The sequence below is a fragment of the Apteryx rowi genome, unplaced genomic scaffold (assembly GCF_003343035.1).
Source record: "Apteryx rowi isolate R43461 unplaced genomic scaffold, aptRow1 scaffold_220, whole genome shotgun sequence".
Lineage (NCBI taxonomy): Eukaryota > Metazoa > Chordata > Aves > Apterygiformes > Apterygidae > Apteryx > Apteryx rowi.
Window position 1 is genome coordinate 1118763 of NW_020448531.1, and position 13863 is coordinate 1132625.

At 57.2% G+C, this 13863-nt stretch overlaps 2 protein-coding genes across 4 annotated transcripts in view; one reads left to right on the plus strand and one right to left on the minus strand.

The window, feature by feature from the left end:
- The window catches only part of CBARP (CACN subunit beta associated regulatory protein), a 10917-nt gene extending 9196 nt beyond the window's left edge, over positions 1-1721 (plus strand). The window contains exons 7-8 of the mRNA XM_026064752.1: positions 42-225; positions 515-1721. Coding sequence (XP_025920537.1) covers positions 42-225; positions 515-1721 — 1391 coding nt within the window. The remainder of the gene's footprint in view (positions 1-41; positions 226-514) is intronic.
- A 1778-nt stretch (positions 1722-3499) lies between these two features.
- Positions 3500-13863, minus strand: part of STK11 (serine/threonine kinase 11) — a 50694-nt gene continuing 40330 nt past the window's right edge. For 2 of the 3 annotated variants that reach the window (XM_026064765.1, XM_026064764.1), the window contains 2 exons: positions 5954-6188; positions 3500-4177 (listed from right to left, as the gene is read on the minus strand). In XM_026064765.1, the coding sequence (XP_025920550.1) occupies positions 5980-6188 (209 nt within the window). In that variant the 3' untranslated portion in view covers positions 3500-4177; positions 5954-5979. Of the gene's footprint in view, positions 4178-5953; positions 6189-13863 lie in introns of those variants that run through there. The other variant, XM_026064766.1, reaches the window with a different exon arrangement.

Below are 13863 nucleotides of genomic sequence, written 5' to 3' on the forward strand. Positions count from 1 at the left end.
GGGCGCCGCCGTCCCCCGACCCTGCCCTCCGCCCGCGCCAGGGTCGCCCAAGCGGCGCCAGTTCCAGCGGCAGCGGGCGGCCAGCGAGAGCATGGACCAGGAGGACCGGGACCCTCACCAGACCGACATCATCCAGTACATCGCCCGCACGGACGACGTGGCCTTCCACCCCGCGGCCGGCCCCTTCCTGCCCTCCCCGGCCAGCCCCCCACCCTCTCTCGGCAGGTATTTTTCAGTAGATAGAGGGGATGGGGCCGGGCGCAGGGAGGTGCCGAGGGATCCCGCACCGGCCCCTGTGCCGGGGGCTGCCGCCCTTTCAGGGTGGCCGGAGCAGGAGGTGATGGGGACGGGGGCTTGGCAGGGCGGCGGGGGCATGAAGGCGTCGCTGCAAAGCCTGGGAGCGCCGGTGCCGGTGCCGGTGCCTCTCCCTCTCCCCCCGCCCCGGAGCTCCGCGGGGCCGTGCATGCCAGGAGTGGGGCTTGGCCCGGCCGTGACACCGGGATGCTGCCCGCAGGCTAGAGCCGGGCGAGGGGGGCGCGGGCGGCCCCGGCGAGGCTGGCGGTGCCGAGCAGCCCAGCGCCTACCACGACATCTGGAGCCTGCGGGCCTCCCTGGAGCTGTACGCCTCCTCCGAGCGGAGCAACGACCAGGACTCGGTGCGCAGCGACGGCGGCGACAGCGTCTCCTCTGCCGGCGGCCTGCCCCCCTGCCCGTCCTCCTCCCTGGATGAGGCCGAAGGCCCCGAGGAAAAACCCTGGGGCCGGCCCAAGCCGGAGGGCCCCGACTCGGAGCCGGGCACGCGCAAACTGCTGCAGATGGACAGCGGCTATGCCTCCATCGAGGCGCCCAGCCGGGCGGGCGACGAGGGGCACCCCAAGGACCAGACGGCCTCGGAGAAGCGCATTTGCTTCACCAGCGCCGGGCGGAAAGGCACCATCTTCGAGAGCTTCGAGGGCCGGGAGCCGGAGGAGGAGGAGGAGGAGGAAGAGGAGGAGGAGGAGGAGGAGGAGGAGGAGGAGGAGGAGGGTAGCGAGCCCCGGGGCGCGGCGGGCGGGGGGCCCCCGCTGCCGCCGCCCCACAGCCCCCTGGCCTGGTCCCCCTACGGGCAGATGTTCCCCGGGCGGGAGGCGCTGCCGCGGCGGGACTACAGCATCGACGAGAAGACGGACGCGCTGTTCAACGCCTTCGTGCGCCACGACCCCCAGTTCGACGACTCGCCGCTGCGGGGCAAGCACCGCTCCCGCACCCACCTGCGCAAGCAGTGGCAGCACGCCAAGCAGTACAGCGACCCCGGCGTGCGGTACCCGGCGCTGGAGCGGCACCGCACGCCCCTGCGCCGCGGCGACAGCGCCAACTACCCGCTGGACGCCCGCTTCCACAGCCCCCTGCCCCGCATCGTCAGCGCCGGCGACGAGGAGGCCGGGGAGGCCGGGGACGGGGCCGCCGGCGCCCCGGCCCTGCCCGACCCCGACATCCAGGTGATCGTGGAGGAGCCCGGCGAGGCGGCGCCCGAGCCCCGGGCCGGCCCCGAGAGCCCCGGGGACGACTGCTCCGGCGCCGGCCGGTGCCTGGGGCTGGGCTCCGGCGCCGAGCTCATGGACAAGATCGCCGGCGGCCTCGAGGAGCGGCTCTATGGGCACTTGCGGAAATCGGGAGAGAGCGCGGAGCGCGTGGTGGTCGTGGCGGCGAGCGACGCCCCCCCCGACCGCAGCCCCGTCTAGGCCCCGCGCCGGGGGGGGGCAGAGACCCCGGCACAGCGGGGCTCGGCCCCCACCAGGGTTCAGGGCTCCTGCCGCCGGCGCTGGGACCAGCCTGACGCCCAGCCCGGGCCGCCGGGCGCGCGGGGAGCACAGGGCGTCTCGGGAAGGGCGGCCCCCCCGGCACGGAGGGCGCGTGGGGCAGGGGCAGGGGCCCCTGGCCGAAACCAACCCCACGGAAGGGGTCCGGTAGCGTGGGGTGGCCGAGCCCCCTTGCTCCCAGGAGCGAGGGACAGAGAGGTGCCAAAGGGCCCCCCGGGCTCGCCGGCCCCGGAGGGGGCGCAGGGCTGCCGGGGACCCCGGCGGGGACCCTGCCCCGGGGCCCGGCGGCCGGAGAGGCGGAGCAGAGCGTTTGCCAAAGCCAGTTGCGACGACAGGGCCAGGAGGTTAGTTACGAGGGACTTTGCTAATAAACCCCCAAATCTAGCTGAGGCCTAACCCTTACCTCACAGTAGAGCTGTGTAGCAGATACGCTCTCCCCTCGCTCTCTCCGATTTTTTACAAGCAATAATGCCGCTCTCTCCGCCTGGCCGGGGGCATCCGCGCAGGGAAGGGACCGGGGCTGGGCGTCGCGCCAGCTGGCTGGGGGAGGCCGCGGTGCTGCCCTCGCAGGGAGCAGGACGCGGCAGTAATTTGGGGAGGGGGTAATTGCCTCCTAGGGCAAAGTCATCCCTGCCCAGCCCTGTGGGGAGCTGAACGGGAAGCGGGTGGACGGGGGCCGCGGTGCCCGGGCAGGGAGGATGCTCGAGGGCCCCGCGGGTCCCTCCCGGGGCACAGGCGCACCACGGGCTGCGCTGGGCTCTGCAGCCCACCGCCCCGAGGGCTCGGGGAGCAGGACCAGCCCTGGGGCCCCCCCCTAATTCAGAGGGGATGGAGGCGGCTCTTCGCCAGCCCCTGGCGCTGCCCTCGCGCCCCAGGCGCGCAGGGATGCGGGACGAGAGGCGAGCGCGGGTCGGGCAGGCGCGTGCATGCAATCCGCGAGCCCCGAGGTGCTCCTCGCCTCGCCCCTGCCCTCCCCGAAAGCTCAGCGCGGGGCTTGGTGCGTTCGGTGGATATTTATTGATTTTTACAGAGGTGGATGCTGCTGCTCCGGGGAGGGGGTTAGCTTTTTGTTGGGTTTTTATTCATGTTCCAAAGGATGGGTGAAAAAAAGAAAAAAAGCCCAAGATTTATTACCTGGGAGACTTGGCAGTGGGAACGGGCACGAGGGGCAGGCAGGGCACGGCCGAGGGCCCCCCTCCACGCCACAGACCTACCCCGCGCCCCCTCCATGGTGACCCTATTGCATGTGAGTAAAGAGGCCAGGTCGCTCCTTCCCCTCTGCAAAGTCTCTGGCCAAAGCACTAACTCGAACTACAACTCAGCCTTTTTATGTCTATAAACGAAGGAGATAAAAACAAACAAACAAAGAAAACAAAACAAAACCTGTGACTTTTCTGAGTTTGGTTCTCGCCTCCCCCCCCCGATTCCCCTGCCTGGGCACCCTGGGGTTGGGGGGCACCAGCCTTTCCTTCCTCCCCAAGAGATGCGAGGTCAGGGCACGCAGGTAAGGAGAGCGCAGGGAGCCTGGTGCTGCCCCCCGGGCATCGCCCCCGCAGCTGCTCAAAAAAGAGCACGTTTTGGCTGGCCGCTGACCCACGTCCCCTCACGGGGAGCGCAGCCCCAGTCAGACAGGCTGGCCCAAGACCCACGTTGCTCCCCCCTTGCCCTCTTGTTGCAGGAGGAAGGACATGAAACCCACCTCTCCGTTTTCACTTTATTTTTTTTCTTAAAAAAAAAGAAAAAAAAAAGACTATGAACGCACCCATTCCCTTTTCTGAGCCCTTTTACAGCATGCAGGTTTAATAGAGTTTTGCTTTGTCTTAATACCTGTTTTTTTTTTTTTTTTCCTCATCGGGTTTATTTTAAACACATCACGATGTGTAGGAATCTCTAAATATACCGCAAATATAAACAAAAAAAAGAGGAAAATATATAATATATAACAGTAGTCTAAAACATAAAGTGCACGGCAATGGCTTTGCACGACTTCTACACAGCCAGGGTGAGCATGGCAGGACCCCCGGCGGGGAGAGGGGCGCTGATCCCACCGCGCCCCGACCCTGCTCATCCCACCCTTCCGATCGCAAAATTAAAAACAGAATCAGTGTCTTGATTGGCAAAGAGTGATTAGGGGAGGAGGGGCAGCATCTTCGCAGCTGGAGATTTCTTCTTCCAAGGTGGTAAGTAGGGTCTCGCCACCATCAGCTTCTGATTCCTGGCGCTGTCCGTAGCGAGGGGGCAGCAGGGGAGGTGGGGGCATTTTCCTTGGTTGGTTTCCTTTGTTTTCTTTTTGGATTGCAAGCATAGTCCACTCCCAGGAGAGACACAGAGATGGGGCGAGGATGTGGGATGCAGGCTGGCCCGGGCCCTGGGGCACGCTGTTTTTTGGGAGAACACACAGAAGCAGAACGTTAGGCAGGGCCGAAACTGGGGTCCAAGGCCCAGCTCTGCCCCTGGCCGCTGACGCGACCACGGGCAAATCACACCCCTGCCCCAGGGCTCAGACTCCCACTGGTGCCTCGCAAACAGAAAGCAAGAGGGGGGGCCGGGAGCCTGCTCTGGCCACAGGAGGGGGGCGCCGGCATAGCACCCAGCCCAGCCGTTTGGCCAGGTGCCCCGGACCCGCCACTTCTCCTCGGATTTTTGTTTCCCAGCTTGAAGAGGCAGTCAAGGAGCTTCATTCATGACAAGGAGGAGCCGGGACTGCTTTTTTGTTTCCAAATGCTTTAAAGCACTGACGAAAGGGAAGGGCACTGCTAGGAGCAGGCAATTTCTATCCTGGCAGTCCCCGTAATTCATGCTGGAGCGCTGGGAGATGGAAGGCAATGACCTAACCAGGCTCTGGCAGCCTGCATAGACCTTCTCCTTCCCAGAGACTGCTGGCTGGCAGCAGCGCAGGGGGGAAGAGCCCCCACGCTGGGGTAATGGAGCAGGAAGGAAGGGGCGAGAGGAACGGCAGCTCCCCGGGGAGACCTGCAGCCGAGGCATTCGCTCGCCGATACAGTAACTCCCCGTGCAGGTGACTCATTCCCAGCCATGAATTAAAGATTAAAGCTGCCACACGGGCCGAGCGCGCGGGCCTGACAGCTGCAGGGGGAGGAACAGGCTTTTATTCCTGGCTTTTTTCACACCACAAAGCTGGTCGTGATCCAAACAGATAACAGAGCCTCAGCCCCACAGAGCGCCTGTGACGAGCGCAAGAGTGAGGACGGGGGTGGATGAGTGCTGAACATGAGTCATTGCTGGCTCACTTATGAATGAGGGGTGGGAAGAAGGGGACAGGGCTGCAGAGCCGAAGAAAGAGCCGGAAAAGCGGGGGGGGGGGGGGGGAGGGGGGGGGGGGCCGGCCCCCCCCAAAACCCCGGAAAGGGGGGGGGGGGGGGGGGGGGGGGGGGGGGGGGGGGGGGGGGGGGGGGGGGGGGGGGGGGGGGGGGGGGGGGGGGGGGAAGCAGGGAGGGCTCGCAGCTTCCCCAAATGCCCGAGACAGGGATGGGAAGGGGTCTGTGCGGGTCACCGGCCGGCACAGTCCCACAGCCAACGCTACCGCCCCACTTGAGGGAGGGGCGGCCCCCCGTGCTCAGTGTCCTGCTGCAGCCCAGCTCCTCGGCACGCTGGAGGCTTTGCGAAAAGCCGTCCCTACAAGCCAGGAAGGTCGTGGTGAGGCCGGTAGCGTCAGGCTGCAGAGCACGGGGGAAGGGGGGGCACTCTGGTGCCAAGGAAAGGGGTTGTCACGACACGACCTGGTCACAGTCCAGGAGGGAGGGAGGGTTTACGGCAGCAGCAGCTCTTGCCTGCCACGGCAGCATCTTGCAGGGAGAAGAGGATAGAGCAGAGCAGAGCGACGCAGGCAGCAGGGCAGGGCAGGAGGAGGGAGCACGCGAGGGTCCCCCTGGCACAGCCCGGGCTGGCTCTGCAGCTCCCAGACGCCGCAGGGCATCTGGGCTCTGGATGCCGGGGGGGCTCTCAGAGGGCTGCTCAGGACACAGACCTCCCTCTCCCCTCTCCTCAGCTGGGGCACACGGACCTACAAAAACACCTTTTCCCAGCCCTTTTCTGCTGCCCATGGTTGGGGCAGGATCAAAAGCCCTCCCCCCTTTTCCCGAGTAAGTACCCAAGGATGTGCCCACCACCGGCAGGCACTCGGCCCCCCGTACCTGTGACGAGCACGAGCGCTCCCGCCTCACTGCTGCTTGCAGGTGGAGAGTTTGCGGATCTTGCTGCTGGCAGAGCAGGCCTTGCGGGAGGGGTTGGAAGAGGCGCTTGCCCGCCGCTCTGCCTTCGATTTGGTGCTCAGCTGTCCCGTCTCCGTTCCGTTCATGCACACGGCCTTGGGCAGCCCTTTGCTGCGGCTCTGCCCGTTCTGCCCTGCCTCCTCCTCAGGCACCTGTCCTGCAAGGGAAGCGAGATGGTGAGGCAGAGCGCAGGCAGCAGCCCTCGCCGAGGAAGCGGAGCAGCGGCCTTGCTCCAGAGCATCACTTCAACTGAAGATCAGCTCTTTCAATCACTCAAAACGCACGTGGCTTCCGAGGAGAACTACAGCAAGTTTATGTGCCTCCTAGGACCACAGGCGACACAGTCCAAACGGCAGCTCCATGAAGCAGGGAGCTCGAGACCATATCTCCCTCCCTCCTAGTTCCCGCAGGTGGGAACAAGGACTGACTTTGCCCACGTTTCTCTCAGGCACACAGGGGCTGGTGGTTTCTAGCACACATTCAGTGCAAGCAAAAAACCAAAGAAAAGCCCTGACGCAAGGAGCGAGCAGTGGGGGCCCAGCAGGCCCAGGCCTCCGAGGCTGGTGGCGACTGTGCGTGTGCTTCCTCTCCCCGCGGGCTGGGAGCGCATTGCGCGTGGCCTGCGCCAGCACATGCTGGTCCCAGGCGCCTGCAGTTAAGCTACCACCTTGCAGCGTGAGCACAGGGAAGTGTGCAGCCCTTTCCAGGACCCCGAGCGCTGCCGAGCAGGATGCTCCGAAGGCACACGGCGCTCCAGCCTTCGTTGGCACTAACGGTATTCAGGAGCACGTGAAGTCAATGGAGCTGAAACTTGAGGCAGCAGTTTGGTCTCTGGCCAGAGCTACACAGCTGGGCAGCAGCAGAGCCAAGTCACTCCTCCTCCACAGTTTCTCTTTTCGCCTCCTCCCTCCCTTCTTTTGCTACCTCCCCTGGAGGAGGGCGCAAGTCAGCCCAAACTACCTACCTGCAGGGCACCTAGGGGCTTAAGACGTGCTCGTAAAACAAATAACCAGCATTTACAACGCACTGGAAGATCTGCTTCGCTCGTGGAAGTGCAGCCAGTCCGGGGGGGGTGCGCAGCCACTGTTTAAACAGTGACGCAAGAGGAACACGGATGCCACTGTCCCCTAAAGGGCACAGCCAGACGGGAGAGGGGCCTACGCTGCATCCACTTTAGAAAAGGTCATCTCCCTCCTCTAAGGGCTTGCTCTGAATGACTCAGCACAGCAGATAAGAGCTGTTTCCAGAGGCATCTGTCTGCCACCAGGGCCCGATTCAGGATCGGGTCACATCCATTCAGCCAGGAGCGTTCAGAGGGGAGGGACAACCGTGCCCTGCTCCCACAGCCCGGACAGCCCTGGCCCTGGGAGGGGGGACACCATCGCACACGTAATGCGGTGCGTCCCCCGAGCAGATGCAGGGCCACGCAGAGGATTCGTCAGATTCCCAGCTCTCCCCCCCACCGGATCCAACCAAGGCAATTTCCTTCCAGAAGGAACGTCACGCTCCAGGGCCCTTCAGTTATGACTCAGAGGTTTGAGTGGAAGCGAAGGCTGTAAGACGATTATGTATAATTTTCTTTAAAGGATGCTCAATCCTCTCCCCGCCAAGGCCGAACGGCGCGTCATCTCTCTATATTTGCGCCAACGATCACCCCACCGCTGCTGAGTTCGGGGCAGGAGGGGGACACACGCAGGGACGGGGCGGTGGGAGAGCAGCTTCTCCTTTGGAGGAAAGCAGCGAGGGCCTACGCTGACCCCTGCTCTCTCCGGCGCCTCCGCACATTCCTCCGGGGCATCCCTGCTGCTGCAGCGCTATGTAGGTTACAGCTCATTCTGCTCCCTCCCTCCGTCCGTCCGTCTCTGTCTGGCTTTTACAGAGACTCCCGCGACTAAGCACAGCAAGTCCTCCCCTGTGGGTGGAAGAGTCATTTGGGAAACAAAAGCAGCAGATTAACCACTTCCAAAGCCAGCCTGGCCTGGAGCAGGCTGCGAGCACCAGAGAACCCGGGGTGTATACCAAAGGTTCATGTTCTTCCTCTAAAAAGCAAGCTTAGCTCAAGAGCTGGGCCTAAGCAGGAATCAACTGGAGAAGTTACCCTGCTGATTGATCTGCAGATCAAAGCAGCCAGTTCTTTAAACTGGTCAGCTGTGCCCCTGGCTTTCAGGAACACCTTCCCTGTGCTGTGGTTTGGGCACAAGAGCACCCCAGAGCAGGGCCTCCGGACCAGAACAGCACAGCTGGGGCCAGAGAGGTGAGGTACTGCTGGTGTACAAGAGGCTTGGGAAGCACCGCCACACAGGGGTCCAAAGGCCGTGAGAGCGGGAGGTTAGAACTGCTCTGACTGTCGTGGGGTGATTTTGGGTTACAAGTGCAATTGATTCCAGGCAGAAAAGGCTGCTGGTGGGCAGCTGCCCCTTGCATCCCTTCCAGGTGGCTCAACTAAGTGTTGAAAAAGCTCCCAGTTACTGGCTTGCTGGAGCTTACCTGAGCGTTTCTGCCTTGCCACTGCAAAAGAGAAGGATGAATTTGCCAGGGGTGTCTACCAGCTTTGTACACCCAGGCCTCTTGCCCCCTTGCTGGACACCCACTGTTCTCCTCAGGCTGGAGCCACCAACCTTGCACCTCCCGAGAAATGTAGAGCTGAGTCCTCACGTAGCTCATCACAAAGGATGGAGGCACCTCCATCCACGCCACGGCGAAAGGACGTGTTACCAGGGACCTTCCTGAACATGACTGGTAATTGCGTAGCTCAAGAGCATGAAGCAGAAATAACCACACTCAGCAGCCCAGCCAGTTACAGACTGTTTTCAGCTTCCGATCCCTTAAGAGAGGGTGACTTGCTAGAAAAAGCTGAAGCATCTGACCTCTGAAAGCCCCTCCAGAAGAGGGGGACACACTGGCCCCTCGGAGTTCCTCTAGGAATTAGGCTTTCCCCAGTCACTCATGAGCATCGTGGCTCACTACGGTCAAGCTGCTGCCCAGGACAACCGCATCCCGGCCACGCTTCCCCACTCAGAATTCAGGGTTTTATTTTACTTCTTCCTACGTTCTAATTACATGCTTGCAGAGCCTCGAATAGCCCCATTCAGAGCAAAGCTGAACACTTATCCTTCCCCTCCCTCAGCTGAACTCAGGCCAAATCAATTAACATTTTTGACTGGGGAGGGGAAAAAACCCCTAACCAGCTCATTCGTCTTTTGTGTGACTATTCCTCCCCCTCCCACCCTCCTGCAAAAGAACAATCCCAGGAATCTATTATGGATACTAAGGCGGGAGGGTGAATTGCAAGCTAATTTTACCTCCTTCACCAATGACAGTTGCTGACGTGCAAATTAATGAAAATAAAAATTCAACATGGGATGAAATCTTGGCAACTGTCTGCCCACGCGGAAGCCAGTGACCCAGTGCCGTGTCTGTTTGAACAACTATATCCTACCTTACCATTACCAGCTGAACAGTGCTAAAAATAAGATGAATAAAAGAAGGGCTGAGAGGCATTGAGTATGCGTGTGTTCGTCCTTGCCACCTCTCATTTCTTAATGGCTCCATCCAGCTCATTCAGGCACAAAAAAGGTTTCAAAATAAAATCGTGAAGAGCTTCTGAGCCGCTGTTTGTCAGGTAAACATGCACACATGATCTGCGGCTAGAAACGCAGCTTTTCAAGTGCTAGGCATTACTTTAAGACTCTAGTCTTGTCTTTATTTTCTAGCCTCAGACTGAATGCTAAAGGAGTGAAACAACAAAACCACCAAGCTATACAGCCATTTGCCTCTGCAGGAGGCAGGGGCTACAGCTGAAGAAGGGTTTAACGGTATGGTATGGGCGAACAGCAGAGCACAGCCTTCTAAATCTGAAATGCAGCACAAAGGCAACAAGCAAGATGCTTAAATCCATTTACTGCATACGCTCCCTCTCCAAGTAAGAAGGCAGCCACTTCTGGAAAGAATGGTTTGTCACGTGCTCAGTGTCTCGGTATTCTCTCCTCAGCACTTCCGTCAGATGAGATGTTTAACACAGATTGAACCAGGGGCATGTAACATTTAAGGCTCTCTATGGAGCCACATAAATCTTTAAATAACTCTTTAAAAATGAAAGCACATTCTCAAAGCCCCTTCTTTCTCTGAAGAACGCAAGATTTAATGAGGTTCCCTCTTTCCCTCACTAATCGAACACCCACTCCTGCCTGTGAGTCACTGGTACTCATGCTCTCGCTGCCCAATGGAACTACAACTGAATTGATCAGTCATTTACAAGTTTTTTTTTTTTTTTTTTTAAGTTTTATTTTAATACAACATCACTCGGTTAGAAGTGTAACTCACACAGAGCTGAGCAAGTTCAGAAGGATCCTGCAGGAAGACTGGGGAAAGAAAGATTAAGTTTATCCTCTTTGCAAGCTGCCCCCTTGCCTTTGCAAATGTCAAACAAACGTGATAGGGCACAGCCTATACCCACGCTAGGCTCCCTCTTCACCTCCCACTGCTCACATAAACCTGCTATGAGGGAGTCTTGCAGTTCTGGTGAGCAGATTTCTGCCCGTCACAAACATTTAACTTGTCAGAGCGCACCTCTATATCCCACCTCACCAGCCCTTATCGTCCTTGCTTTTGTTAACAGCCTTATTTTAAGGTATCTTGCCAAGTCCTATGAACAGCTTCATCACTGCCTGATCAAGAGTTGTAGGATAAAGTGGAGAGAATGATCCAACACAGCAGACCAGTTCTCAGTCAACCAGTGCTTAAGCCTGAATCAAATCTGTTCTTGCCAAGTTTGTGGGTAATCTGGGCTGTGCTTTTTGCTCTTTCTAGGGCGAGCCAAGCCATAGGTGATATGTCTGATGGGAGAGGAATTAGTCCCATGCTGATCAAACACAGCCCTTGATTTGAGAACAAAGCCATACACGTTCACATGCAAAGGTCTACCTAATCCAGCGCCCTGCCTGACAGCAGTCAGTGATGGGTGCTCAGGAAAGCAGCACAGGAACATCCAGCAGAGAACCACCCTTCTCCTGCTCCAGATGGTCAGTTCTTGGGGGCTTCCTGAGCTGTAGGCTACATCCGGACTATTGTGTTTGATGGCAGATGAATCCACCACTCATGGACTTGTCCAGTTCAGTCTATCATCTCCACAAAAGCAGAACACCCAAGTGCTAAATAATTAAGGGGACATTTAGGTTGTCTGGAAACAATGCTTTATTTTACTAGTCGCCTGAGCAATATTATACAGCAACTCGTGAAGTAACTGAAAGGTTAAAAGAACATCACCATTCAAGTCTTAATTAAAAGAAAAATCACGTTCAGTCTGCCCACGCAGGCTAATTGTAATATGGGAAGTGCTGGTCTATGGGGCTACTATTAAACTTCAGGTCTCTAATCCCTCTGAAACAGCACAAATTATGCATGAGAACTTCACACATCTTCCAGTAATTTGCCTGTCACTTTCTGAAGTGACAGCTCTTATTTGGGTTTAAATACTGCTGTTTGCATTAGAAGTGTATAATAGCTGATATTACTGCTCTGGAGACAATCTCCCACTATAACAGTCACCTGCCTGTGCGTGGGGGGAACATCCACCTCAGCTGGCAGATCAACACTGCCGCTAGCTACTGCTAGAAGAGCACCTCGCACCAGCGCAAGCACGTGCACGCCCAGGGAAATGACGCTGCCCACGGGATGCAGCCCCTGCTACCTATGGCGGTAGGAGGCCCAAGAGCTGATACCAACATTTGAAGAGCAGGAAGATGTTCTCTTCACTCACTGCTCACGTGGGCACACAGTCCACTCCGTGCAGAGGGCTCAACACCAATTCTCACTTGACTGGAAAAAGGATCCCACACACCCTGCTATTCTTCTTCAAAGAAACTGCAGAGCAGGGTGTTTTTCCCCAAACGCAAAGGTAACATGCAACAGCCAGCTGCAGCGCCACAGGCCAGAGACCCTCACCAGCAAGCAGAACAGACATAATCTCCCTCCTGGGCCTGCTGGACACATGATCACTCGTTAAAGTTGGAAGTCTGCCTAAGTTTTCATCTTTTATCACACTGAAGTGCATAAATCAGGCAGCAGGCTAATCACTAGTAGAAAGAGTCAAAAAGAAACCAAACATTTTAACTAGAGTGAGAACAGTCAGGAACACATCTTCTGGGTGAAATCATTCTGTGTGGCAGGACCGCAGGAATGGGCTGGATTACACAGGCAGAGTAACCCACCCTAAAAGGGATGAGTTAGAGATTGGCAATAGTTTGAGCTACTTGACAAGTGTCACAAGCTGTGCTTCTTCCTCGGCAGCATGCTGGACCCCTACAACCAGGCTTTGCTTGAAAATACAAAGCCCAAAAAAATAAAGAAAGATTCCCTTGCAGAACAGAATTATCTGCTTTTGAAATAATACAACTGTCTTGGCAATAGGAAGCATCTTGAAGCTTGGGGAAAGCAAGGAGATGATTCTGCACTCTCCAGTCTCTGCCATTAGCTCAGGCCACAGGAAGCACAAGAGGGCAGTGGCTCTCAAACCTAGGCTAAGTTTGCCACTCCTCTTCTGTGCTCATGGCTGATGGGAGCACAGCTTCCTCTCCAAACAGCTCGGCTGGTCTGCTCAGTGCTCTAAGCCCTGCCTCAGCTTCCTCCTCTGCAGCTGGGAACGTACAGGAAAGCAACAGAGCACGGTTAGAGTCATGCATATGCTTATTCTCCAGACTGATGCCAAAGAAGCAATAACAGACTGTCCTGTGGGTTCTTGGGTTTGGCTGCTAGGTAGTCAAACACTATGTGCAAGAGATCTACTCTTACAAATCTCCTCATACAGCACAGTTTCAGAGGAGTTTAAACCATGTATTTAAAAACCTCAATTTAAAAGATGCTATAAGCACTAGAGTAGAAGCAGGATAAAGTCTGGGCTCCCATTCCCACCAGAACTCTCACTTGGTCCTTCAAGGGATGCTATAGGCACACACAGACCAGCCACACCTTCCTTCTGCCTCTTGAAACCAGTTCAGAAAGGAAACATAGCATTAGAAAGGGATAAAAGTTATGCTAGTTATAGATTTTAAACCTGGCAGCCTCATGATTACACTGAAACTCCACTGCCTTTGATGGACCCTGCAGTTCCCTGACACTTCTGCAGAATCATATCTTGGGTGCTTACACGAGCTGTTCTTGTCAGGAACATTTGCAGAGGAAGACTACCCTCGGACAGCATGGAAGGCATCTGGCAAGTTCTCTTTCCTGCTCCTGTGCTTAGATAAGCCCTAGCAATCAAGTATTTGCTTCAATGAGTCTATCACATTTTTAAAAGGAATTCTCCTTTTAAAAAGCCTCCATGAGGCTATGAGGAAAAGCTCTGGCCCTGGTCAAAAAAAAAAAGTCTGTGGGACATAAGAAGACAGCAAAGAAGAGCGAGCTCTGCAGGTCACCCAGCTGGCACTGGGACATCAGTTCTATTAGAAAAGGTTATGAATTATCCGACTGTCACCAGTGAATCAGCACTTGGAATAATCTATTTCATTTGATGAGGCTCCCTTCATCTTGGCAGGCTCCACCTCCGACCCACCTACATATCCGTTTGGCTGAACATTTGTACAGACTCCTTGTTGGGGACTGTTACCCGAGGATGCCACACAGCATGGAGCTAAGACTCTGCTGGCCTAGTTGGCTTGACTCGCTCAAAGCGGTCTCTCCCCACTTCTGTCCCTTGAAAAGAGCTACCTGGAAGGCCAATCTTGGTTCAAGTTGTTGCTCAAGGGAATTTTGGACATCAGGTACAACTCAAGGCTAGTATCTGCCTGACACTTTATTCTTCTATGATGATCACGGTCAGTCAGGAAGCAGTTTAA